We start from the raw sequence: 27516 nt of genomic DNA on the forward strand, positions 1-27516 counted from the left end.
ACGGTGGTCACCACCTGGACACTGCTTGGCATCCTCCTCAATCAAATTTTTTTATATATCTTATAAGTCCATATAATTTTGTTATCCTGCTTCAGTGTTATATCCTTCTCTCAGTCCAATGTGTGACTGTTTTTTTCTTGCCGCTTCTCCCATGTATGTGAATGGTGTGATGCGACTCTTGTGTGCATGTGTTGTTTGACCTCCTGCCAGGTCTAAACGGTGATGGTGGTCGCATGGCTCAGGTCCCAAGTTGTGCCAGGGGCATCTGGACACTGCTTGGCATCCTCCTCCTCATATATTTCATATACGATGATAATTCCATTATAATTCAGTTGTCCTCTTTCAATGTTGTATTCTGTAAGTTATATTTTATTCTGTACACACATCATTGCACATCTGTCTATCTTGGGAGAGTGATCCCTCCTCTGTTGCTCTCCCTGAGGTTTCTTCCTATTTTTCTACCTGTTAAAGGTTTTTTTTTTTTTAGGGAGTTGTTCTTTATCCAATGCAAGGGTCTAAGAACAGGATGTTGTATTGCTGTAAAGCCCACTGAGGCAAATTGGTAATTTGTGATATTGGGCTATACAAATGACATTGACTTGAATAGGGCAGCGTCCATGAGCTATTTTTAGCCCTTCCCGAGCGGAAGCGGAAGCTTCGCAGCAAACGGAAGTCAGACATCGGATGCACTAGACTACATTAGAAGTAAGCAGTTTGTTGTAATTTTCTTCGTTTTTTGCGTAATTTAATATTATCGGATATATGGCAGCATATGCGTGAGTTGGTGTTGTAAAAACAGCCATGCTGTACTGTCTAATGTGCTCCGCATTTCTGACTTCCTGTGACGTATCCATAGTGACAGCGATGCTTTGACATCACTCGGATGCTGCCCCATTGACTTGACTTGACTATAGCCAGTCAGTTTATATTAACAAGACAAGACTAGGTCAAAACCTAATATATGGCTGGACCATGTATGGTCACTGTTCGAAATTGTGGCCAATTTCATACAGGGATGTTAAAGTTAGTGGTAGTGTATATACGTATATAATAATGTGAATTCCTGGATATTAAATGTCCATACGCAGTTTTCTGTAGTGGTTCCAGTAATATTTGTTAAAGTGTACTGAGGTAGCGTATCACTTGACATGGTTAAGCTACATCTGAGTAAAAACAAAAAAAAAAAAACTATGAATGCAGGTGCAAGATCAATACTTTCCACTCATATCTTGGGATGTTTGATTTGAAAGAGAACTTAATTTAATCATAAGTATACCTATTCTAATCATTTTTTAACTCCCCTTCCTCTTTCATCCGTTTCTATCTGTGGATATAGGAAAAAATATATGGCCTATGCCCCTAAGATTATGCACATATCTTACACATCAATGCAATTGAACTGTTCTCCTTTTCTCCTCCTCCATTTGCTTCTGAAGAGCAGCAAAGATTGCATTCCTTATGTCCTGTACGTGCGCTATGCACTTATACAGAGTGCACTCAGGATACAAGGTTGTGTGACCAGCTGTTCGCTTGTTCTGCCAATCCTGCACGGGGTAAGGCTTTGTCAAATCAGCGGCTCTCCCACTGGATTGTGGAGGCTATCTCTCTGGCTTACGACAGACAGTAAGGGTCTTGCTATACGTGAGGGCATGCAGGCACATTCAACCAGGGGGCTGACAGCATCATGGGCACTATTTAAAGGGGTGTCCATTGGAGACATCTGTGCTGTGGCTAGCTGGGCGACACTGTATGCTTTTGTTCCATTTTATCGCTTGGATGTAGTGGCTCACTCTGTCCTGTCTGCTGGCTCTGTGATGCAATAAAGCATCAGGAGTGTTGTGGTTTGGTGCTACTCTGCAGGGCATGGATGTATGTCCCATACGAGGGAGGCCAAAGAGGAGGTTTATGGGTGTGGTGAGAGAGGACATGCAGGTGGCTGGCGTGACAGAAGAAGATGCAGAGGACAGGAAGAAATGGAAATGGATGATCTGCTGTGGCGACTCCTAACGGGAGCAGCCGAAAGTAGTAATAGACTATATGTGTTTTACCGAATAAATTGACTGAAAGGGAACATAATGTTATGACTGTAACTACTGTTCCCTGAAGGAGAGGTACAACACTACCTTGCCTTGCATCACCGATGGGGCTCAGTGAAGAACAGCTTCTGAACTGAGGCATATCGGTGGTGACGTGGTGTATGTACCCGTCTGAGCCTGGATACATGTCTCAACAGGTCTTGCCTTGCAGGCATGAATAAAGGTGTCTTCAGTCAGACCAAGTGAGGGCGTGATATCCCATACTACGTGTGTTGTACAGGAAGTTCCCAGATTATGAACAAGTTCCGTTTTGAATCTGTCTGTAATTCGAATTTGTATGTAAGTCAGAACAGTTATGTACAGTTCACAACTAGCATCAATTAGTCAAATGTTTGTCTTAGTATATAATATATTTTACCTAAAACATCATAAATAATGTAGTAATAATAATAAATGGCCCTGTGATGGATTGACCGCCTGTCCAGGGTGTCTCCCTGCCTGCTGCCCAATGACTGCTGGGGTAGGCTCCAGCTTCCTGCAACCCAAATTCGGATAAGCAGCTTGGATAATGGATGGATGGTAACTACAGTACAGTATTTATAATTGAGAGAGAGAATGTGTGTATAGATATAAAAACATTAAAGAAACATTTATTAAACTGTTTAGATAGAAAAATAAAGAAAATTAAAGGTCAACACATACTCTTGTTCCAATTGAAGTCTTGCATACTGCAGTAGTAATTAAAATCAGCGTAATAGGAATATTAGGCTGATTTTGTTCCTCTAACCAAATTACCAATAGCCTTTCCATTTTGATAATGAAATGACTGCGTTGCTTAGTGATAATTGTCGCTTTCATTGGGACAGAGCCTTTTACATACTCAATTACTCTCTCCTTGTGCTTTATAATTGTCCCGGTCGTTGATCAACTGTAGCCTAATGCTTTTCCAATGTTTGTTGGCGTTTCACCTCTCTCTGAACACTTTATTATTTCCACTTTTGTTTCAATTGAGATCATCGACCATCACTTGCATCTGATTTATGCTTTGAAGCCATGATTACAACGGTAAACACAAAAAAATTGAAGTGAAAACAATGCACACAACAATGTTTACGTGATCGGACTTAAAATGGTGACGACAGGGTCCGCGGTGGTGTTGCGGTCTAAGCATCAGCTTTGTGTCGATGCAGTTGCCCACTGGACTCGATGAAGCAGCAATAATTGGCAACGCTGTCTTTGGGAGGGGGACGGAGTTCGCTTGTGTTCGTCACATGAATGTGTCTCTTTGTATGTCGGAAAAAGCTGTGGTTCGGCCTGGATTCGCCTTGTCATGGAAAGTGGCGAGGCATCTCCTTCGAGACTGCCGGCTGGAGAGATGCTGTTGGCGAACACGTGCAGTACGAGGGTGGATGTTTGAACTAAAATAGGGAGCAATTGGCCACTAAATTGGGAGAAAATCAGAAATTTTAAAAAAAATGGTGACGACGGCGTGGCATTGTTCTCCCTCGGGCCCATGAACCACCTAAAACGCACAGTGTTTTCAATATTGCGCATAGTAGTCCATTCGTAAGTACGAACCATTGAGTGTAACTCATTCATTCATTCTTCAAACCGCTTATCCTTACTCAGGGTCTCGGGGATGCTGGAGCCTATCCCTGCAGTTATTGGGCAGCAGGGTGGGAGACACTCTGGACAGGCCGCCAGATGATCACAGGGCCCACACACATACACACGCACCCAGGGACAATTTAGTACGGCTGATTCACCTGACCTAAATGTCTTTGGACTGTGGGAGGAAACCGGAGCACCCGGAGGAAACTCACGCAGACACGGGGAGAATATGCAAACCCCACACGGAGGATGGCCCCCAAGGTTGGACCACCCTGGGGCTCGAACCCAGGATCTTGCTGTGAGGTGACCGTGCTAACCACTGTGCCACCATACCGCCCTGTGTGTAACTCAGTTTTTCTTTTTTTAAATAATAGGCTTTACGGAGGCCCGTTTGTAAGTACAGGCACTTGTAACCTGGGGACTACCTGTATCTCATTACTCCCCTTCAGGGAACAGGCCCTTAGAAACCTGGTAGAGACCCCAACAATTTGAATAATTTTCGCCCAATCTAATTATACCATTTCTTTCTTAAACACTTGAAAGAACAGTCGCATCTCAGGTACATGCTCACTTGACTAACAACAATCTGTTTGAACAATTTCAGTCTGTCCAAAGGAGTTGAATCAAGTGCAACTGGACTTGGTATATATCCGTGAAGATGTTTTGCCTCTCATCCAAGAGGCTTCCTCTGTTCATGCCTTTCTGACTAGACGAAGCTAGTCTGACTGGCTGGTGATGAGACTCAGAATAATAATTCTGACATGTTCAGACATGTTGCGGAACAATTTGGGTCTGACACCCTTAAAATGGTGAGGGAATATGAAAGGATGGCTCGGAAGATTGCAGACTACAGAAACCACTTGCGATTCAATCTGAGATGCAGACAACACAGGCTCATACCCCCTAGCCTGCGCCTGTGTACCACAATGAAAGGACATAGAGCAGACAGACTCATAGAGAAGGCACAGAATCAACTCCTGAATGACAGAGTGAGACAGGTCCATTTCACTATTGAAGGGCTGAAGGAGAAATCTGACCAACTACTCCAGCAAATAACATCCCACTTACCTGGTGCAGTCTTGGAGAGGATCACTGATTTCACCAAGAAAGCCCAATTATCTCAACACCACAAAACCAAAGAAAGGCAGACAAGGAAGTTTCAAAACTTACAGCGACGAACCAACACTAGACAAGCAGATATACTTACCTGGAGACAAAAGACAGAACATCCCACACAAAACGGAACGCAGAACAGATGGCTCAAGAATCTGTCAGACAAGGTACTTTCCCAATCAGAGAAGGAGGTCTTAGCCAAAGGACTGAACTTCGCCATGACACCCAAACAACTACCTATAGTTGACCTCATCACATCCACAGAACCAGCCATAAGGAAAAACAAGCTAACGGAAACCGAGGCAGAACAGCTTAGGTTAAAGGTATCAGCAGCTCTGTCCAATGTGAAACTCCCTCCTTCCAACCTAACCATGGAGGAAAGGAAAGCCGTGACAGCCCTGAGCAAGGATGAAAATATCACTATCCTTCCAGCAGATAAGGGGAGATGCACAGTTATCCTCAACACAACAGACTACCACACCAAGATCACGACATTACTCAGCGACAACAACACCTATGAACCTCTGAGACGCGATCCTACTAGTGGTAACAAGAGGAGAATGATAGAGTACCTACAGAAACTACAGAAACGAGGAACCATTGATCGGATACAATACCACCGTCTCTACCCACAAGATAACATTCCATGCATATGGACTCCCTAAGATCCATAAAGATGGAACCCCCCTCAGGCCCATCGTCAGCAGCATAAACTCGGTCACGTACAACATTGCCAAACATATAGCCAACATCTTGACCCCTTAGTGGGCGAAACACCTCACCATATCCAAAACTCCAATGACTTCGTGGACAAGGTCCAAGGCGTAAAACTGGAACCAGATGAAACCATGGTATCCTACGACGTGACCTCGTTATTCACCTGCATCCCAACCATGGAGGCTTTGGAAACTGTGAGGCAACGTTTGCTATGGGACGACACCCTCCACGATAGGACCAACCTCAGCCCAGATCAGATTTGCCAACTACTGGACCTTTGCCTGAACACTACAGATTTCCAAATCAGGGGCCAGTTTTACAGACAGAAACACGGCTGCAGTTTTACAGACAGAAACACGGCTGTGCAATGGGCTCACCAGTATCGCCCACTGTGGCCAACTTATATATGGAAGAGGTAGAACACAGGGCCCTGAACCCCTTCAGAGGAACACCTCTCAGCCACTGGTTCAGATATGTGGACGACACATGGGTCAAAATCCAAACACAAGAGGTTCAAGCGTTTACCAAACACATCAACTCAGTGGACAAGAACATTAAGTTCACAAGGGAAGATGTAAAGAACAACAGTTTGTCCTTCTTGGACTGTGACATCCACATTGGAGAAGACAGGAGCATCCACACTGGGGTTTACAGGAAACCTACACACACAGACCAATATCTACTTTTCGACTCACACCACCCTCTGGAACACAACCTGAGCATCGTCAGAACTTTGCAACACAGAGCTGACAATGTGCCCAGCAGCACTCAGGCCCAATGAGAAGAACAGAAACACCTGAGGGGAGCTTTAAAAACCTGCGGCTACCCCAGTTTGACCTTTGTGAAAACTGCAACACGTTCCGAAAAGACCAACCAGGTGAGCGACGAGGAGAAAAGGAACAGAAGGGATAGCACAGTCATCCCGTATGTTTCTTGGGTCTCCGAGAAACTCAGGAGAATTTTCAACAAACACTGCATCCCGGTATACTTCAAACCCAGCAACACACTCCAACAAAGACCGGTTCATCCCAAAGACCGTGTACCACACACCCAAAAAAGCAATCTGGTGTATGTTGTACAATGCAATGAGGATTGCACTGACCTATACATAGGAGAAACCAAACAACCACTACACAAATGGATGGCCCAACACAGAAGGCCAAACTCCTCAGGACAAGACTCAGCAGTCTATCTACACCTAAAGGAGAAGACACACAGCAACGTACACATTTTGGACAGAGAAGATAGATGGTTTGAAAGAGGGGTGAAGGAAGCCATCTATGCGAAACGGGAAAAACCATCCCTCAACAGAGGAGGAGGTCTGCGACACCACCTATCTCCACTTACAATGCCGTCCTTTCATCTCTACCCAGGAGACTCAAGAAGCCTAGCCTCCAAGAACAACAGTCGGTCACTAACGGCTCCACCGACTCTCATGACCACTGAATAATGAAGTCGAAACTACACCCCCAACGACCGTTGCTGCTAAACAAATGCAAATCAATAGCTCCGATGGCGACGGTCGCAGCTGGACATCGGAGCATAGGAGAGCCACGCATATCAATAGCTCTGATAACGACGGGCGTGGCCAAACATCGGTACACAAAAGAGCCACTCATATCTATGGCTCTGTTAGCGACGGGCGTTGGTTAAACATCGGGAGACAAAGAGCCATGGACATCTATAGCTCTGACAACGACTCCAAGAGGATAAATTCTGAGTCTCATCACCAGCCAGTCAGACTAGCTAGGTCTAGTCAGAAAGGCACGAACTGAGGAAGCCTCTTGGATGAGAGGCGAAACGTCTTCACGGATATATACCAAGTCCAGTTGCACTTGATTCAACTCCTTTGGATAACCATGACCTTGATGAATGAGAACATTCATAGACAATTTCAGTCTGGTTTTTGCTCCATGCACAGTACGGAGACAGCCTTGCTGAAAATCACTAATGATCTGTTGATGGCAGCTGACTCTGGGCTCTTAACCATACTTGTCCTCCTTGATCTGAGTGTAGCCTTTGATACCATCTCACATAATTCAATTCAATTTTATTGTCATTAAAAACAATGTGCAGGCACATGTTTAAAATGAAATGAGGGCTGTGGCTTCACCAAACAGTGCAAGACAGACACAGACAAATACAGAAAACACAATATAAGATATACGCACATGAAGACCAAAGCTAAAAATAAGTTAAAAGAGAGCTGGAGTACAAAATATTTAAAAATATCTACAGACATTCAGTGGGTAGCCAGGTTCAGGTGGGCAACAGCTTGTGGAAAGAAGCTGTTTTTGAGCCTGGTGGTGCGGGCTCTGAGGCTCCTGTAGCGCCTCCCAGAGTGCAGGGGGGAGAACAGTCCATGCTTGGGGTGGGTGGGATCTCTGCTGATGCTCAGACCCCTTCGAAGGCAGCGTTTGTGATAAATGTCTTTTATGGCTGGGAGCTGGGTACCAGTGATATGCTGGGCCGCCTTGACTATCCGCTGCAGAGCTTTCTGGTCTACTGAGGTGCAGTTGCCGCACCACACTGAGATGCAGATGGTAAGGATGCTCTCTACGGTGCAGTGGTAGAAGTTGGTGAGAATTTTGGGGGGTAGACGGGTGCTCCTCAGCCTCCTCAGGAAATGCAGGCGTTGTTGGGCCTTTTTCACAAGGGCCTGGGTGTTTAATGTCCACGAAAGGTCCCCGCTGATGTGGACTCCAAGGAATTAAAAGCTGGAAACACGCTCCACTTCCACCCCATTGATGTGTATGGGGGAGTGGCTGCAGCTTCTAGACCTCCTGAAGTCCACAATCAGCTCCTTCATCTTCTGCACATTAAGGACAAGATTGTTGGTAGTACACCATGATGCGAGGTGCTCAATCTCGTCTCTGTAGGCCATCTCGTCATTGTTGGTGATACGGCCAATGACTGTGGTGTCATCTGCAAACTTAACTATAACATCTGAAGGGTGAGTTGGCAGGCAGTCGTGGGTAAAGAGGGAGAGAAGGAGGGGGCTCAGAACACAGCCTTGAGGGGCACCTGAGCTGAGGGTCAGGGTGGAGGAGGAGTGGTCACCTAACCTAACAGACTGCGGTCTGTTGGTCAGGAAGTCCAGGATCCAGTTACAGAGGGAGGGGTTGAGGCCAAGGGAGAGGAGTTTGGTGGTTAGTTTGGCGGGGATGATAGTGTTGAAGGCAGAGCTGTAATCTATAAACAGCATCCGGATGTATGTGTTGTTAAGTTCAAGGTGGGTCAGAGCAACGTGCAGGGCAGTGGCAATGGCATCCTCAGTAGACCTTTTGGGACGGTAGGCAAACTGATGTGGGTCGAATGCCGGGGGGGATAATGTTTTTGATGTGAGCCAGAACCAGTCTCTCAAAGCACTTCATGGCAATGGGGGTGAGTGCTATGGGTCAGTAGTCATTCAGACATGTGGATGTTGGTTTCTTGGAGACAGGAATGATAGAGGTGGTCTTAAAGCATGCCGGGACTTTAGATCGGGACTTTGAGAGGTTAAATACAGGTGTGAAGACCTCAGCCAGCTGGTCGGCACATTCCCGGTAGACCCAACCTGGTATGCCTTCTGGTCCGGCAGCCTTCCGTGTGTTCACTCTGCGCAGTGATTCTCTGACCTCTTCGACTGATAGAGTGAGCACCTGGTTTTTTGGGTGGCTGGGGATTTTTGTGGCTGGGTCAGTATTGTCCTTGTCGAAGCGGGTATAGAAATGATTTAGCTTGTCTGGCAGGGAGGCATCATGGACAGTGGGACCGCAAATAGAGCTTTTGTAGTCTGTGATAGACTGAATGCCTTGCCACATTCGCCGAGGATCAGAGTTATTCTGAAAGTGGTCCTCTATTCATGGGGAATATTTATGTTTGGCTGTTCTGATGCCCTTTTTGAGGTTGGATCTGGCTGCGCTGTAGGCCTCACAGTTACCTGACTTAAATGCTGCATCCCGGACTTTCAGCAGCTGTCGGACCTCACTGCTCATCCAGGGTTTCTGGTTTGGAAAGGTGCGGACCGATTTTTTTGTTGTGACACTCTCAGTACAAAAGTTAATGTAGGCTAGTATGGCAGATGTCTGTTCATTAATGTCTATATGGGAGCCATGGGTAGCTGAATGTGCAAAAATACTCCAGTCTGTGTTTTCAAAACAGTCCTGGAGTTCAGAGACTGCTCCTTCTGGCCAGACAGTGATTGTCTTAACTGCTAGCTTGACCCGTTTTATTAGGAGTTTGTAGGCTGGGACCAGGAACAGGCAGAGGTGGTCAGAATGCCCCAGATGAGGGCAGGGGGTAGCTTTGTATGAGTCCTTGATGTTTGTATAGAGATGGTCCAGGGTGTTTTATCCCCTAGTGGGGCAGGAGACATGCTAATGGAATTTGGGCAATACAGCCCTGACGTTAGCCTGATTAAAGTCACCACTTATGATAAAGGCATTGTCAGGGTGTTTGGTCTGTTGTCTGCCGATGGCACATTGTAGCTGCTTAAGTGCTATCTTAGCATTAGCATGTGGGGGGATGTATACAGCGGCGATGGTAATGGCCGTTAGCTCCCTGGGCAGGTAAAAAGGCCTGCACTGAATCATAAGGAGCTCGAGAGCAGCAGAGCAATGCCTTTCAACGATAGGTCAATAACTCTTGCACCAAGAGTTATTGACATAAATACTCAAACCTCCTCCGCGGATCTTGCCGGAGTCCGCTGTCCTGTCGGCACGGAAGGCTGTGCGGCCCGCTAGCTCGACTGCCGAGTCGGCTATGTTGCTGTTGAGCCAAGTCTCCATAAACATCAGCAGACAGCAGTTCTGCAGCCTTTTCTGAGAGGACAGCCTGAGTCTTATCTCGTCCATTTTGTTAGCTAACGGTCAGACATTAGCCATAAAGATGCTGGGGAGGGAAACTTTGAAGGGAACGCTACTTAGCTTAGCATGTAGCCCGCCACGTTTTCCCCTCTTGATTACGTTGCCGACGGGGGCAGCGTTTCCACTGCGAGACCGATGAGCGGATAATATGGATGGGGAAATTGTCCGTGATGGTGGAGGGAAGTGAGTAATCCGTTCTGAGGTTTAATAGTTCCTGGCGGTTGTAGAAGAGTGCATGACCTACACTTGTAAATAAACTTAAAACTAACGTATAAATAACAAAGAAAACACGACACTGAACAGGGAACCACAGTAGCCGCTGCGTCCAGCACGCCGCCATCTTGACATAACATCCTCCTAGAAAGATTAGCTTCCATTGGAATAACTGGCACCCCCCTTTGTTTTAGATCAGCGTTTCTCAAACTGTATGCCGCGGCACCCTGGTATGCCGTCTGACAGCGTCAGGGGTGCCGTGAAAAAATTTGCAAATCTAACATTTTTCATATCAATTATCAAAAATTAAAATACTAATTTATTTTACAAAATGTTACTGAATAAATGAATGGATGAATAAATAAATGGATAAATAAATTCATTTCAGATAAATAAATAGCCTACATACTCATGAGAAACTGTCTCGCGTGCCCATTTCCCCTCCCACGTTACATACGGGTCAGTGCAGTGCGCGGTCACGTAAGGTCAGGGCATCGTTGTTATCATTTTACACGTCCTGACATTTTGATGCCGCTAAAACCCAAAACCAAGCCATGGATCGTTTCCTAAAAAGAAAAGTCCCACCAGAAGCTCCAACAGATGGGGATACTTCAACAGACACTGACAGTGAACCGGAGCCTTCTTCTAGCAACAACCGGCTTTTATCCTCCAGTTCGGAGTCGTCTGCACCCGTCATACCACCGGGAGATGCTAATGTTAGTAAGGGCAAGGCTACTAGCAAGGGCAAGGCTAAAAAGACAAAGACAAAGGAGTACTTTGTTCGCCTTAAAACCCAGCAATCGCGGCAAGAGAAAGTCATGTGTAAAGCTGCCAAAGTATCCGAGAAGGCTCTGGAGGCCAGCTACCTCGTAGCAGAAATAGTAGCGAAAGCCAAGAAGCCCCACACAATCGCAGAGTCCGTCATAATACCTGCTTGCACGGCAATCGTTACCAAAATGCTTGGCCCACAAGCTGCCAAAGAAGTAGCCAAGGTCCCGCTGTCAGACTGCACAATAGCGAGGCGAATCAATAGCATGTCTGCCGATATTGAAGATGTCGTTTTGGATAAAATCAAGGCCAGTGGACATTTCTCCTTACAACTCGACGAGTCAACTGATGTGAGCGGGCACGCTCAGCTTTTAGCAAATGTTCGCTTTGTTGATGGGGGCCGTATTAGAGAGAACTTTTTATTTTGCAAACTGCTCCCCAACAAAACTACAGGAGAAGAAATCTTCCGTGTGACAACTGAGTATCTTGACAAGGGTGGTTTGAGCTGGAAGAACTGTATCAGTATTTGCACCGACGGCGCGGCTGCAATGACGGGCAGTGTCAAAGGTTTCATTACCAGGGCCAAAGCGCAAAACCCTGATATACGAACAACCCACTGCTTCCTTCACCGAGAGGCACTTGTTGCTAAGACGCTACCAAAAGAACTTTCCGACGTACTGAACAAAGCAGTGGACATGGTTAATTACATCAAGGCGCGCCCGTTAAAGAGCCGCATTTTTTCCATTCTTTGCGAGGAAATGGGAGCAGAGCATCAAAGCTTGTTGTTACACACGGCTGTCCGATGGCTTTCACGGGGTAAAGTTTTGACCCGAGTGTACGAGTTAAGAGAAGAATTGAGGGCCTTCGTGATAGACGAGAAACCTCCATTTGCAGAGCTACTCGCAGACGAGCAGTGGTGCGCAAAACTCGCGTATATGGCTGACATATTTAAGCACATAAACGAGCTGAATATCAAAATGCAAGGTAGACAAGAAACCCTCTTCTCCTCATCTGACAAACTACGCGGCTTCAGGTCCAAGCTCACACTCTGGCGTTCCTTTGTAGACCAGGGCAGGCTGGATATGTTTCCCCTGTGCAATATGCATACAAACAACACCACATTGTCAGGCGTAATAGCCCAGCATCTGACCACTCTTGACGAGCGATTCAATCACTATTTTCCCTCTGAGTCATATGCTGAGTTTGACTGGGTCCGTGATCCTTGGAGTGCGCGTGCAACGGAAAGTGCAAAGGACTGCTCACTTCCAATACAGGAACAACTGATGGAGATCAGGGAAGATCGCACTTTGAAAATGAGATTTTGTGATGTGGAACTGGACAGCTTTTGGATATCAGTGGGAAACGAGTACCCATTGGCTTCAAGATGCGCTGTTGCTATTCTACTACCCTTCTCCACAAACTATCTATGTGAACTGAGTTTTTCAAGCCTGACGTACATCAAGAACAGGTACAGGGAGCGACTAAGGACTGTGGACCAGGATCTACGTGTCTGCCTCTCATCCATCCCTGAAAGGATAGGGCAGCTTTGTGCGTCTTCCCAGGCCCATGTCTCTCATTGATGGTGAGTCACGCCCCCTCTCGGCCTCTCTCTCTCCCCTATGCACTCCTGCCTCTCAGTTGTGGCATATTTGTGCGTGAGTGTGTGTTCATGTGCACATGTAGGCCTATCTCACTTTTTAAATGCGGGTTGTGTGTGGGTGTCTCTGTGTGTGTGTGTGTGTGTGTGTGTGTGTACAGAGGCTGGATGGAAGAGTACAGATGGGAGTGTTCCTGCCATTTCTTTGTGTGAAGTTCTTGTCACTTCATTATACTGGGAAGGGGGATGGCAGTTTGAAGGACTTATTTTGACACTTTATTTTTTATTCTGGAGGGATGTTATATCTTTACCCACCTTATTATCTGTCTGCCTATCTGTTCATTGATACACGCCGTCCCCTAAAAATAAAAAAGGATATTTGCATTAATAGAGGGATGCAGTGTCGTTTTTAGCTATATTTTTACACTGGGGTGCCTTGAGATTTTAGGCACTTAAAAAGGGTGCCTTGGCTGAAAAAAGTTTGAGAAACACTGGGTTAGACAGTCTTGCCATCTAGCTAGCATTTGGGTCATTCCATAGAAAGTGTTAAGTTTGAGTCCACAAAATTTAAAGGGGACAAGGAGGCAGAATAAAACTGTCAGTAATGTTTTCAGTGTCTGAAGCCACTGAATCAAGTGTACTGGTTAGCATGAAGCAAAATACAATTAAATAATAAATATACAATTTGTATATTTTTAGCTGTTTTTGTTAAATTACAATCATTTTCTCATGTCCACTTTGACCATTTCTCACATTCATGTAAGGTAACATTTAAAAATATCACATAAATCTCAGACTTTTATTGTTCTTATTAGCAAAAATACTTAACTGTTCATATGAAATGTGTTAATTCCATTGAAAATGCATAATTTTTGGTTAAAATATATAATATATACACTACCGTTCAAAAGTTTGGGATCGCCCAAACAATTTTGTGTTTTCCATGAAAAGTCACACTTATTCACCACCATATGTTGTGAAATGAATAGAAAATAGAGTCAAGACATTGACAAGGTTAGAAATAATTATTTGTATTTGAAATAAGATTTTTTTTTACATCAAACTTTGCTTTCATCAAAGAATCCTCCATTTGCAGCAATTACAGCATTGCAGACCTTTGGCATTCTAGCTGTTAATTTGTTGAGGTAATCTGGAGAAATTGCACCCCACGCTTCCAGAAGCAGCTCCCACAAGTTGGATTGGTTGGATGGGCACTTCTTGCGTACCATACGGTCAAGCTGCTCCCACAACAGCTCAATGGGGTTCAGATCTGGTGACTGCGCTGGCCACTCCATTACCGATAGAATACCAGCTGCCTGCTTCTGCTCTAAATAGTTCTTGCACAATTTGGAGGTGTGTTTAGGGTCATTGTCCTGTTGTAGGATGAAATTGGCTCCAATCAAGCGCTGTCCACTGGGTATGGCATGGCGTTGCAAAATGGAGTGATAGCCTTCCTTATTCAGAATCCCTTTTACCCTGTACAAATCTCCCACCTTACCAGCACCAAAGCAACCCCAGACCATCACATTACCTCCACCATGCTTAACAGATGGCGTCAGGCATTCTTCCAGCATCTTTTCATTTGTTCTGCGTCTCACAAACGTTCTTCTTTGTGATCCAAACACCTCAAACTTGGATTCATCCGTCCACAACACTTTTTTCCAGTCTTCCTCTGTCCAATGTCTGTGTTCTTTTGCCCATCTTAATCTTTTTCTTTTATTGGTCAGTCTCAGATATGGCTTTTTCTTTGCCACTCTGCCCTGAAGCCCAGAATCCCGCAGCCGCCTCTTCACTGTAGATGTTGACACTGGTGTTTTGCGGGTACTATTTAATGAAGATGCCAGTTGGGGACCTGTGAGGCGTCTGTTTCTCAAACTAGAGACTCTAATGTACTTATCTTCTTGCTCAGTTGTGCAACGCGGCCTCCCACTTCTTTTTCTACTCTGGTTAGAGCCTGTTTGTGCTGTCCTCTGAAGGGAGTAGTACACACCGGTGTAGGAAATCTTCAATTTCTTAGCAATTTCTCGCATGGAATAGCCTTCATTTCTAAGAACAAGAATAGACTGTCGAGTTTCAGATGAAAGTTCTCTTTTTCTGGCCATTTTGAGCGTTTAATTGACCCCACAAATGTGATGCTCCAGAAACTCAATCTGCTCAAAGGAAGGTCAGTTTTGTAGCTTCTGTAACGAGCTAAACTGTTTTCAGATGTGTGAACATGATTGCACAAGGGTTTTCTAATCATCAATTAGCCTTCTGAGCCAATGAGCAAACACATTGTACCATTAGAACACTGGAGTGATAGTTGCTTGAAATGGGCCTCTATACACCTATGTAGATATTGCACCAAAAACCAGACATTTGCAGCTAGAATAGTCATTTACCACATTAGCAATGTATAGAGTGTATTTCTTTAAAGTTAAGACTAGTTTAAAGTTATCTTCATTGAACAGTACAGTGCTTTTCCTTCAAAAATATGGATATTTCAATGTGATCCCAAACTTTTGAACGGTAGTGTATATATAATTATATATATGTAATTATATATATGTATATATATATATAGTCAGTTCAGGTTCAGGCCTTGCCTGTTGGCACACTGCACGGCACAGCAGGAAATCACCATCGTACCATAAAAGTAAAACAAAAGTAAAATAAAAACTAGCTTCAAACAACGAAATGTCGAACTATAGCTAACGTGCCTGCTGCCTTAAATTTGACGCCCAAGTCTTCTGCCGTCCGTCATGGCGTTCATATTCCCCGTGAGTGGAACGTGACGTCACATGCAAAGGGTCAATAACAGCTTCCACTCTTCTGGGAAGACTTTCCACAAGATTTTGGAGTGTATCTGTGGGAATTTCTGCCCATTCGTCCAGAAGAGCATTTGTGAGGTCAGGCACTGATCTTGGACGAGAAGACTTGGCTTGCAATCTCCATTCTAGATCATCCCAAAGGTGTTCGATGGGGTTGAGGTCAGGGCTCTGTGCAGGCCAATCAAGTTCTTCCACACCAGACTCACCCAACCATGTCTTCATGGACCTTGCTTTTTGCACTGGGGTACAGTTATGCTGGAACAGAAAAGGGCCTTCCCCAAACTGTTCCCACAAAGTTGGAATCATAGAATTATCCAAAATGTCTTGGTATGCTGAAGCATTAACTTTTCCCTTCACTGGAACTAAGGGGCCTAACCCAACCCTTTAAAAACAACCTCATACCATTATCCCTCCTCCACCAAACTTTACAGTTGGCACAATGCAGTCAGGCAGGTAACGTTCTCCTGGCATCTACCAAACCCAGATTCGTCCATCAGACTGCCAGACAGAGACGCATGATTCGACACTCCACAGAACACGTTTCCACTGCTTCAGAGTCCAGTGGCAGCATGCTTTACGCCATTCCATCCGACGCTTGGCATTGTGCTTGGTCATGTAAGGCTTGCATGCAGCTGCTTGGCCATGGAAACCTATTCCATGAAGCTCCCGGCGTACAGTTTTTGTGTTAACGTTAATGCCAGAGGAAGTTTGGAACTCTGCAGTTATTGAGTCAACAGAACGTTGGCGACTCTTACGCACTATGCGCCTCAGCACTCGTTGACCCCGCTGTGTGACTTTACGTGGCCTGCCACTTCATGGCTGAGTTGCTGTTGTTCCTAAATGCTTCCACTTTTCAATAATACCACTTACATTAAATTTTTTATTGGGTTTTTAAAGACAAACTATACCAAACAAGAACAGAGGGGGCATATAACATTCCCCCCTCCCCATTTCATCCCCCTCCCTCCCAACAACACGGTCCCTTGAAAAAATAAATAAATAAAAATAAATAAACAAATACGTAAAAATACAAATAAAAAATACACAGACAACATCAGGAGAAAAAGAGAAAAGAAAAAAGGGAATGTACAACGAGAAAGAGTAAATGAGGCTTGTTGTAAATTAATATAAATTAAAATTAAGATTCAGAATCATTGCTGGTCGTCGGAGGGGAACCTCCACAGAGCGGCAAAGTATGAAATGAGGGGCTGCCATCTCACAGTAAATTTGTGGGTGCAGCCTCTGAGCAAGAATTTTTTCAAGTTTTAAAAAGTGGATCAAATCACTTAGCCATAGGGAGACCCAAGGGGGTGTGGGGCGACTTCCATTGAAGAAGAATCCTGCGCGGTGCCAATAAGGATGTGAAAGCCACCACGTCTGCATGCGTAGGGGTCAGAGATAACAGATCTTCTGGGATATCACAGAGAGCGCTCCGGGGGCATGGTTGCAGATCAATCTCTAGCGCCTCAGATAAGATTTTGAAAATAGAGTCCCAGTACGTTCGCAGCTTAGGGCAGTGAACAAACATGTGGGTAAGGTTGCATGGGGAGGCGTGGCAGTGATCACATTAATCACTCATATTTGGGTAAATCTCAGACAGTCTTGATTTTGAAAAATGTACTCTCTAAAACCTTGAACTGAATGAGACCGAGGCAGGCGCAGGAATTAGTGGAGCGTACTCTGTCAATTGCCCCATCCCACCACTTGTCCGCCAACTCAACCCCCAACTCACGCTCCCAGGCCGCTTTAGTTTTGCTGGTAGAATGTTTATCCAGTGACATAATACAAGAATAGATCTGAGAAATGGCCTCTTTCCGGTCAAGTATAGGGGTCAATAAGTCCTCCCAGGACTGGCAAATAGGTAGGGCAGGGAAGCTGAGAAATTAGGAGGAAACAAAGTGTCAGGGAAGAAATTTCATGAACTGACTTATTGCAAAGGTGGCATCCTATGACAGTACCATGCTTGAATTCACTGAGCTCTTCAGAATGACCCATTCTTTCACAAATGTTTGTGAACACAGACTGCATGGCTAGCTGCTTGATTTTATACACCTGTGGCAATGGGTCCGAATGAAACACCTGAATTCAATGATTAAGAGGTGTGTCGCAATACGTATGTACATATAGTGTATCACTCCTGTTCTTCAGCAACTCCATTGGCTCCCTGTTAAATACCATATTGACTTCAAGATCCTGCTCCTCACCTTTGAAGCCCTTGATAACCTAGCTCCTTCATATCTTTCCAAACTCAGCACGCCCTGTCGCACTCTCAGATCCTCTTCTGCTCTCCAACTCACTACACCATCGGCCCGCTTGATTACCATGGGGACTAGAGCCTTCAGTAATTCTACCCCCCGCCTATGGAACTCTCCCCCACAAGAAATTTGCAACTTTGGCTCTCTTTCAAACTTCAAATCCCATCTCAAAACGTACCTTTTCAAACTGGCATATTCAGTCTGATACACACTTCATTCAGTTTTGTGCAGATGATTGATTTTGATTGATTTTATACTTATCGGTTGTGTTAACTTTTTATTGTCTACCCTGCTTTTTTTTTATTTTATGCTGTCTGATACAGTGCTGCTTGTTTTTTACTGTGTTCTGTTAAGTATCCTTGAGTGCTCTGAAAGGCGCCCACAAATAAAATGGATTATTATTATTATAACATTACGTTTGTAGGGCTGGCCTGCTGGCCGGTCCAGCCAAAAAAAAGCTGAGATGACATTATTCATTAAAGTCTTTTTGATTGATTATTGTTCATAAGTGAACATGTTAGTGTTAAGCACAACTATTAATGGTAATTGTTAGTGATAGGTAATAGTGATAAGTATTGTCTCCAGGCCCAGGTCTCCATGGTGATAGTGGTAGCCACCTGGACACTGCTTGGCATCCCCCTCATCACATTTTCTTTTTATATATCTTGACAGTTTTTGGGTTTTTTTTTACATGGTCATGCTGGTTCTATGGCTCGAGTCCTGGGCTGTTCCGGTGGCATCTGGACACTGCTTGGCATCCTCATCATCATCTTCTTTATATATTTTATAATTATGTTAGCCTCTTTCAATGTTGTATTCTTTAAATTGTGTAAACACAACATCCATTGCACGTTGTTTGTCTTGGGAGAGAGATCCCTCCTCTGTTGCTCTCTCTGAGGTTTCCTCCTATTTTTTTCTCCCTGTTAAAGTTTTTTTTTTTTTAGGGAGTTGTTCCTTATCCGATGCGAGAGTCTAAGGACAGGATGTTGTGCTGCTCTAAAGCCCCTTGGGGCAAATTTGTAATTTGTGATATTGGGCTATACAAATAAAACTGACGACTTGATTATTGTTAAAGACAACTTAAAATGAAAGTTGACATTTTTACTTTGTTACCTCATTACGTCAGTCATATTAGGCGCCTATCCAACAACTTATGCCAAGAAAAATCAGAAGTCTGTTTTACATCAAAATCTGACCACCTTAACTTCCTCTAAAAACAGCCAAGTTTTTTGTGGTTGCCTCACCAAGTCACAGTGGGCTGGCAAGCAACTTTCCACCCAATAACATCTTGAAATGTTTTGCGCAATCCAATCAAATCTCAAAGGATCAAATTACATCTTCCTAAGTTTTGTCCTGCCCTGATATCCCGTTTTACTTGGAAATACATCACACATACATTACAGAAGCAAGATTCACTGTGAATGCCGTTTCACAATCTCTTTGATGTTAATAGTGATTAGTGTGCTGTACCTAAATTGTACTTAGTAGGTCTATTTTCGAACCTGGGTTGGCAATTCCAAATCCAGCCAGATATACTTGTCTCTATTTTGATTATTTCTTCTTTTTTCTCTCTTCTCTTCTCTTCTCTTCTCTTCTCTTCTCTTCTCTTCTGGAGCCTTTGTACATTGTTTGAAGAAACAAGACATTACACAAACTGACAAGTAGCACAGTATAATACATAACACAATTTATTTTAATATACTTTTTGGACGAATTGCTTGACAAACACTCAAAAGTTTGATCCCTATGTATTGGAACAATTCAATGTCGACATTGCCAAATATTCATAACATGGTGTACTGTTTGGATGAGATCTCTTCATTTAACAACAATACAAACGGCATTCATTTGTTCCTTACAGTTTAATGAGCGCATGTTCAGTCGCATATTGACCCTGGACCTGAGGCCTTACCCTCTAAATGAAGCTGGAAACAAGATATGGGAAGAGAAGGAACCATACGAGGATTCAGCGCCTTGAATCCCCTGCTTACATTTTTACTTAATTCTGCGTGCAATGTTTGTGTTTTGCAACCTTTTTAGCTCCCAACCCCAGGTAGCATAGACTATTCACCTCACAATCTTTTAGGTGTAAATATGCACCAGGTGAACTTTAGCATCAAATGAAAAGTTCTATCTACAACTCCCAGAGTGTTCCACTTAAATGATGAATGAAGCATAGAGACAAATTAGTTTATTTTTACAAAAGGTATGTTGAGGGGTGTTGTATGCTACTCATCAGGAATTAAAGATTCTGCAATGTTATGTTCCTTTTTTTGTGTGGTGTTTTTCCAACTTGTTAAAATGATAATACATTACACCATTGTCTGATTTTTGTGCTTGCCATTGTTACTTGGTTACTTGCAATTCTGTTCTTCACTGTTAATTACTTTGTTAATAAATCATCTATGCTGAGATGATCTTGCAAAACTGTTGTTTTGGGTTTTGTTTTTTTGTAATCATGCTTTTCAAGCCAAGTCTCGGGGCTCAGACTGCCATGAGTTTCATTCCAAAATGAGCTATATCTGCTATTGGAGAGTAGACACTCTCTCTTAAAGTGGCTGTATTGTTTAGAACAAAAAAAGATATTTGTCAAATACAGAGTGATGAATTCCAAGTTGGAGTTTGTTTCTCAAATATTAACAAACTACTGCTATTTTCGGCTGCTCCCGTTAAGAGTTTCGCCACAGCGGATCATCCGTTTCCATCTCTTCTTGTCCTCTGCGTCTTCCTCTGTCACACCAGCCCACCTGCATGTCCTCTATCACCACATCCATAAACCTCCTCTTTGGCCTTCCTCTTTTCCCTAGCAGCTATTTATTCCCTAGCAGTTATTCAGCATCCTTCTCCCAATATACTCAGCATCTCTCCTCCACATATGTCCAAGCCATCTCAATCTTGCCTCTCTTGCTTTGTCTCCAAACCGCCCAACCTGAGCTGACCCTCTAATGTTCTCGTTCCTAATCCAGTCCTTCTTCGTCACTCCCAGTGAAAATCTTAGCATCTTTAGCTCTGCCACCTCCAGCTCCGCCTCCTGTCTTTTTCGTCAGTGCCACTGGCTCCAAACCATGTAACATAGCTGGTCTCACAACCATCTTGTAAATATTCTTCTTCTGTCGCAAATAACTCCTGACACTTCTCCACCCTGCCTGCACTCTCTTCTTCGCCTGTCTTCTGCACTCCACGTTATTTTGGACAGTTGACCCAAAGTATTTAAACTCATACGCCTTCGTCACCTTGCATCCTCGCCATTCCACTGTCCTCCCTCTCATTCACGCATACATTAAATATTAACAAACAAGGAGTAAATTATTTCCTGTTAACATGGGTTACGCAAAGACAGAATTGACCCTTGTATAGGCTGGATAATTGTTCTTCATTTTATATAATCTTAGTGATAGCCACAGTGAATTAAATTACATTCCACACAGCAAGGGCATGCCAAACGTGACATTTTCTATATTTTGTGTATTCTTTCCAGAAACTCTATTAATAATTATAATGTAACTGAATTATTATAATTTATCATTGACTATCTGTAAATCTAAACAAGAAATCAATGGTTTGAATAATGAGAAAATAAACGAGGGCTTTTCGTCGGAGACTTCTGAGCCTGCGCACATTTAACACGTGTCACGTGATACGTATTTACGGAAGTACCCCTTTGTCAGCCTTCGTTCCTTGTTGACGCTCCTAGAGGTGCAGACTGAAATGGACGCTATTTTATAACGTATTACCATTTACAACGTAACGTACAGAAATATTTAATATAAAATGTTAAAAGTTAGGAACCGACTTAATACCTTGTTTTAAAGGGAAGAATTTTAGCACGTTTGATGACATTAGCAAACGCATTTGACAGTTGGCTACCGAGCTGATACGGTCACCAAGCTGGTGTGCAGAGAAAGGGGAGCTTTCCTGCTCACTCAAATATCTCTTGGAGAATTTAATAAGGTCCCTGTAATTTGTTTCTGAAATCTACTGCTTCGCGGACCGCTATCCACCATGGGGGCCGAACAAAGTGGAGACTCAGAGCACAAGCACTCGGATTACAGTTCATCAGGTGACAAATCTTTTTTGACATATTGACCCGATCAGATTTCCGTGTGTGGCTAACTATTAAAGTAAGCATGGGCTATGTGGATCAATGGGACACACAATTTTGACGTCATTTCGCCCAGGGGTTAACATTAGGTCAAGGTAAGGGGTCGGGGAGGGGATTAGCGTAAAATTATAGTGCACATCTGTCACCTTTTTAGAATGCTGTGATTGCAACCATTCCCCAGTCCTCTGTGAATAGTACGCATGGCCATTGAAACTCTAGTTAGTGGTCACGCCTATTTGCATATGAAACTGGTCGTTGGTTTCGGTTGTTATGCAGCTGTATTGTTTATAAGGGTGGGGATACCTGCAGTCAGTTTAGACTGAAGAGGTTACTTAGATGAGTGATGAAACGTTTCTCCTACTAAACGTTGTGTTCAGATGAACTGATTCAACTTTGTTTGAGTTTGGAAATCGTTAAGGTGATGCCATCTGGCGAACAAATAGAGAGTCCCGTGGGTCAGTATGCTGTTCAGCATCTGAATGATGACCCAAGTTTAAAGCTAGCTTACCTGGAAAGTATACATATATAGCATTTATACCTATTTTACCTATATCGCACAATACCTACAGTATATGTGTGTGTGTGTATGTATGGGTGTGCCCACACACACACACACACACACAATATATGCACAATGAAATTGTGATGGAGTCCTGCTTTCTTTACAGTGGTGCCCTCCCCAGCGAAACAAAAGGCAAAGATGGATGACATTGTAGTGGTGGCCCAAGGAACACAGGCAATGCGTAACATCCACAATGACCCAGATGTCATCAAACTTCAGGAAATCCCCACCTTTCAGCCACTTTTGAAAGGTTATTTTAAGTCAAGTTTATTTTTAGTTCTTTTCACAGAGCTGTCTCAACACACTTAACATTTAGAGGGAGGAAAAGATCCATTAACAATATATGTACAGGTCAAGAGCAACACAACATACTCCTGTCTGTGCCCCTGACTGAGGCATGGCAAGATGAACTGGAGTTGGTCCCCGGGTGCTGCATGGCAGCTGACCACTGCTCCTAGCTACACAGCTAGGGTGGGTTAAATGCAGAGCATAATTTCCCTACGGGGATTAATAAAGTATCCACACACAAAAAATACCAAAAACAACAACAAAAAAACGATGATATCTATGATAATATGGATGGTTGCCAGACTGGCAAATGGAGCAAGGCCGGCCCTACTTGGACCTGGACCTGCAAGAGTGTCTGAACAGGCTAGACTTTAAGTCTCCCGCACACATAAAAGAGCCAAGGACTACAGATGACAAAACTACGCCATAGGATGATTTTGTTTTATTTTATAGTTGTTGTTCTTTTTTGCAGCGTTCTAGCCTCACCATGTTTCAACTAATTCTATCATTTCCTTAAAAATAAACCTTGTCAAACTAATTCCAGCTTAGAGCCACTAATACCTAAACCTAGACGCGCCACATAATAGCCACGTAGCGGAACCTAAATGAGATAACTCTGTGCATTCAATTTATGTTATTCAATAATAATTAATGTTACACAATTCATACAGTAAAATGCAATACACTGTACATAAAAACAAATGAAAATGCTTAAAGAAAACAGTTAAATGTAGAACAAACATAACAGGTTACATTGAAACAACTCAAATGGATTGAAATATCAGCCCAATGAGAAAAAAAATGGAAAGCTAGCTTTACCTGATTAATGACAATAATCAGTAGATTGTGCTGAATTTGTGAGCGTTTCACTGTACCAGTGCTGTAAAAGTCTTTGTGAACTCAATTCTCCATTTTCTACCAGGGGTGCTGAGTGGCCAGACGTCTCCCAGCAGTGTGTGTTTAGAGAGACTGGACTCGGCCCAGGTGCTGCAGCTTTGTATCCGCTACCAGGACCACCTGCACCAGTGTGCCGAGGCTGTGGCCTTTGACCAGAATGCCCTTGTGAAGAGGATCAAAGAGGTATTTTCGAAAAAGCACAAGAATATATGTTTTTTCAAAAAAAACAAAAAAAAAAATATATATATATATATATATATATATATATATATATATATATATATATATATATATATAATCCAGTGAGTCAAGATTGACAGCTGGTGATTGTTTATGGCATGAAACAGGCTTGTACTGTCTCATAAAGAATTTACTTGACGCACTGGATTATTTTGCTCCTTATTTGTTGAGCACTTTCCTAACCGTTGAGTGTTTCTTTTAACAAATTTATATATATATATATATAACATTACATTACATTACAGTCATTTAGCCGACACTTTTATCCAAAGCGACATACAATAAGTGCATTTAACGTAGGAAATCGGGAGAACTACTAGTCATCAGAGGTCATAAGTGCATCTTCTCTCTAAACAAGCATCTAAGAGCAAAACCAGTGCTAAAGTAAAAGTGCAAGAAAGAGATTTTTTTTTTTTACTGAGTGAATACAATAAGTGCTACAAGTAAGTGATAGGGTAGTAGTTCTTGAAGAGGTGAGTTTTCAACCTGTGCCGAAAGATGAGCAGCGACGCCACTGTCCTGATATCAGTGGGGAGTTCATTCCACCACTGTGGAGCCAGGACAGAAAAGAGCCGGGACCGGGTTGATCGGCAGCAGGGACCTCTGAGCGCCAGGGCAACCAGGCGTCCCAAGGCAGCAGAGCGAAGTGGTCGGACGGGGGTGTAGGGCTTGACCATGGCCTGGAGATAGGAAGGAGCTGTTCCTTTCCCTGTAGGCTACCACCAGAGTCTTAAACTGGATGTGAGCAGCTACTGGGAGCTAGTGTAGGGACATGAGAAGGGGAGTTGTGTGGGAGAACTTAGGGCGGTTGAACACTAGACGAGCTGCAGCTTTCTGAACAAGCTCCAGAGGTCTGATGGCCGGTGCCAGGGCGCCAGCAAGGAGGGAGTTGCCATAATCCAGCTGGGAGATGACCAGAGCCTGGATGAGCACCTGTGCCATCTCGTCGGTGAGGAATGGGCAAATCCTCCTGATGTTGTAGAGGAGAAATCTGCAGGAGCAAGCAACCAATACAACGTTTGCAGCAAACGGTCGTCCAGGATCACACCCAGATTCCTTGCAGTCCAAGTTGGCGTCACCATGGTGTTGTCAATGGTGATGACCAGGTCTTGGTGCGGGCAACCTTTTCCTGGGAGGAACATCAGCTCTGTCTTGTCCAGATTGAGCTTCAAGTGGTGTGTCGCCATCTACTCCGAGATGTCAGTCAAGAATGCAGCAATGCGTGTCTATATATATATATCATCATTTTAACTACAAATCTTGCATGGTATGGTAAAGAAGCCTGAATGTGACTGGAAAAGCATACACTGAAAAATTCACACACCCAGTGGCCTTTTTTGGGATATAATTTCATATATGAAGTCCTACCTCATTTTCTGCTTGTACTGTAGATTTTTTTGTTAGTTTGCAGGATTTGTGTTGGAGTTGGGGAATTATTTTGAATCCTTGCAAATGACTGTCGAAAATTAATGGAAAATATGCTCCAACACTGTCAAAATGATTTATCCGACAGTGCTGGTGGTTTCTCCTGTTCACACATACAGCTTCTATCTGTAAAAGTTACAGATAGCTTTTGTTTTCAGATGAAATGATAGTGCCTTGTGTTTCATTCCCTGCTCGTATAGGATATCTTTTATATTGTAAACAATCATAAATGTCAGCATGCCTGTCTCATTTTTATGAATTTACTTCTTAGTTTGGCCCTCTTGATTTTCCATATAACTGTACCAGACATCTGCTGTTGATTTAATCTTTGGTGGTGACTGAACAACGTCCTTTAATTTCTAAGTCGGTCCATTTTCCAGACATTTTTATATTTGCATACTTTTACTGGTTTACAAATAATTCTCCTACTTCAGACAAATTCTTGTTGTGACAAAGTCCCAGATACATTCTTTATGATGATCAAAGCATCTTAATACGGCAATCCGGCGGACTTCGTTCAAACTATTGTGGTTGGGTAATGCTTCCATAAATGTTACTAGGTCTTGAGTCGGTAAATTGCTGATAGAACTTTTAAAAGATATTAACTCAGGCTCACGTTCGTACTTAAACCTGACACTTCAAATTGAGCGAAGGTTTACAGGGTTAGACAGCGTGTATGAATGGGATTTATCTCTGTCTTTCCCTCTGTTTTGTCACAGATGGACCTGTCGGTGGAGACCTTGTTCAGCATCATGCAGGACCGGCAAAAGCGCTATGCCAAGTATGCAGAGCAGATCCAGAAGGTCAATGAGATGTCCATGATCCTGCGGCGCATCCAGATGGGCATCGATCAGACTGTGCCACTGATGGAGCGCCTCAACAACCTGCTGCCTGAGGGTGAGCGACTGGAGGCTTTCAGCATGAGGCCTGACTCGGAGCTTGCTACCAAGTAGCCTGTCTGCCACACTGCTGGTTCCTACCTAGACCTGAGTTTCTCATGTCTTCATCCCCGTCCTCCCGTCAGAGAAATGGGCAGGCCTCCAAAGATGTAGCGATTGAATCACATACAAGCATAACGCACAAATACAAGTTGCTTTCTTTCTTTGTTTTTCTGTTTTTACTCTACATGAACGAAAACAGTGTCTGTAAAAAAATTGATGACAGATGCAGATCCTTTCAACTCCTCATACCAGGAGCGCTTCTTTATGCAGCAAACATTCACCCCTGGGCACTACCCAGTACAACCGCAGTCTTCTACAGTTGCGACAGTTGCTACTTCTACAGTTGCCTCAATAGAAGTGGTAAAAGGGCCTCACTCAAGGGCACATCATCTGTAGCTGTTGTGGTAGGTGAGAGCTTTGATTTTTCCCACATGGGCTTGTGAATTTGAACTTGCTACCTTCTTGTTGCAGGCTGCCTTTTCTGACCTTTGCGCTACAAATATAACCAAACTTGATGGACTTAATTCTAAAACTCTTGTCCTGAAGCCACATAGTGGATTTAAGAGGGTCACATGAATGAGGGAGGCATGGAGGAATTTCACCAGCACCTCTCACTGATCTGCTTTATACTAAGGCCCAGCTTACACACACACACACACACACACACACACACACACACACACACACATGCCTTTAGCCCTCTGTCAAGGTGTTTATTTTTCCCCCTATACTCATGCCATCCTTTTTGGGGGCAGTAAAGACTGATGTGTATCAAAGCACTGGAGAGAGCAATGCTGCTAGGGCATGGAGTTATAATATTGATAAAGCCAATAACTAGAAACCAACAACTCAAGCTTGGGAACTTCTGTTTACTGGGAAGAAAGACATTTATTTATTCATTCATCATCTCAGTCCTGCTGTGTCAAGCCTATATAATGTATGTAAAACAATATGGAAGATAGTATGGCCCGAATGCTTTGAAGTTTCTGAGCTGTGTAAATATGTACAGGTGTGAGGCTGAACAGAAACGTCTCCATAGTAAGTTTACATGCTTTGGCTATCCAGCATGAAGAGCACCTGACAAAGCCATAAGT

General features: G+C 43.6%; 1 protein-coding gene across 1 annotated transcript; it reads left to right on the forward strand.

Annotated features, from left to right (window-relative positions):
* Positions 1-21941: 21941 nt before the first annotated feature.
* Positions 21942-27056, forward strand: borcs5 (BLOC-1 related complex subunit 5). The gene is made up of 4 exons (XM_056282526.1): positions 21942-22027; positions 22738-22881; positions 23842-23999; positions 26201-27056. Exons 1-4 carry the CDS (start codon positions 21970-21972, stop codon positions 26432-26434), a joined length of 594 nt encoding a protein of 197 aa, XP_056138501.1. The 5' UTR covers positions 21942-21969; the 3' UTR covers positions 26435-27056.
* The last annotated feature ends 460 nt before the right edge of the window (positions 27057-27516 follow it).

This window comes from Lampris incognitus, chromosome 6 (assembly GCF_029633865.1).
Source record: "Lampris incognitus isolate fLamInc1 chromosome 6, fLamInc1.hap2, whole genome shotgun sequence".
In the NCBI taxonomy this organism is placed as follows: Eukaryota; Metazoa; Chordata; class Actinopteri; order Lampriformes; family Lampridae; genus Lampris; species Lampris incognitus.

Excerpts from the sequence above, each read along its gene's own strand:
- borcs5 (XM_056282526.1), top strand. The coding sequence starts at position 21,970 with ATGGGGGCCGAACAAAGTGGAGACTCAGAGCACAAGCACTCGGATTAC. Across the intron at positions 22,882-23,841 it reads CTTTCAGCCACTTTTGAAAG|GGGTGCTGAGTGGCCAGACG; the intron begins GTTATTTTAAGT and ends ATTTTCTACCAG. Across the intron at positions 24,000-26,200 it reads TTGTGAAGAGGATCAAAGAG|ATGGACCTGTCGGTGGAGAC; the intron begins GTATTTTCGAAA and ends GTTTTGTCACAG.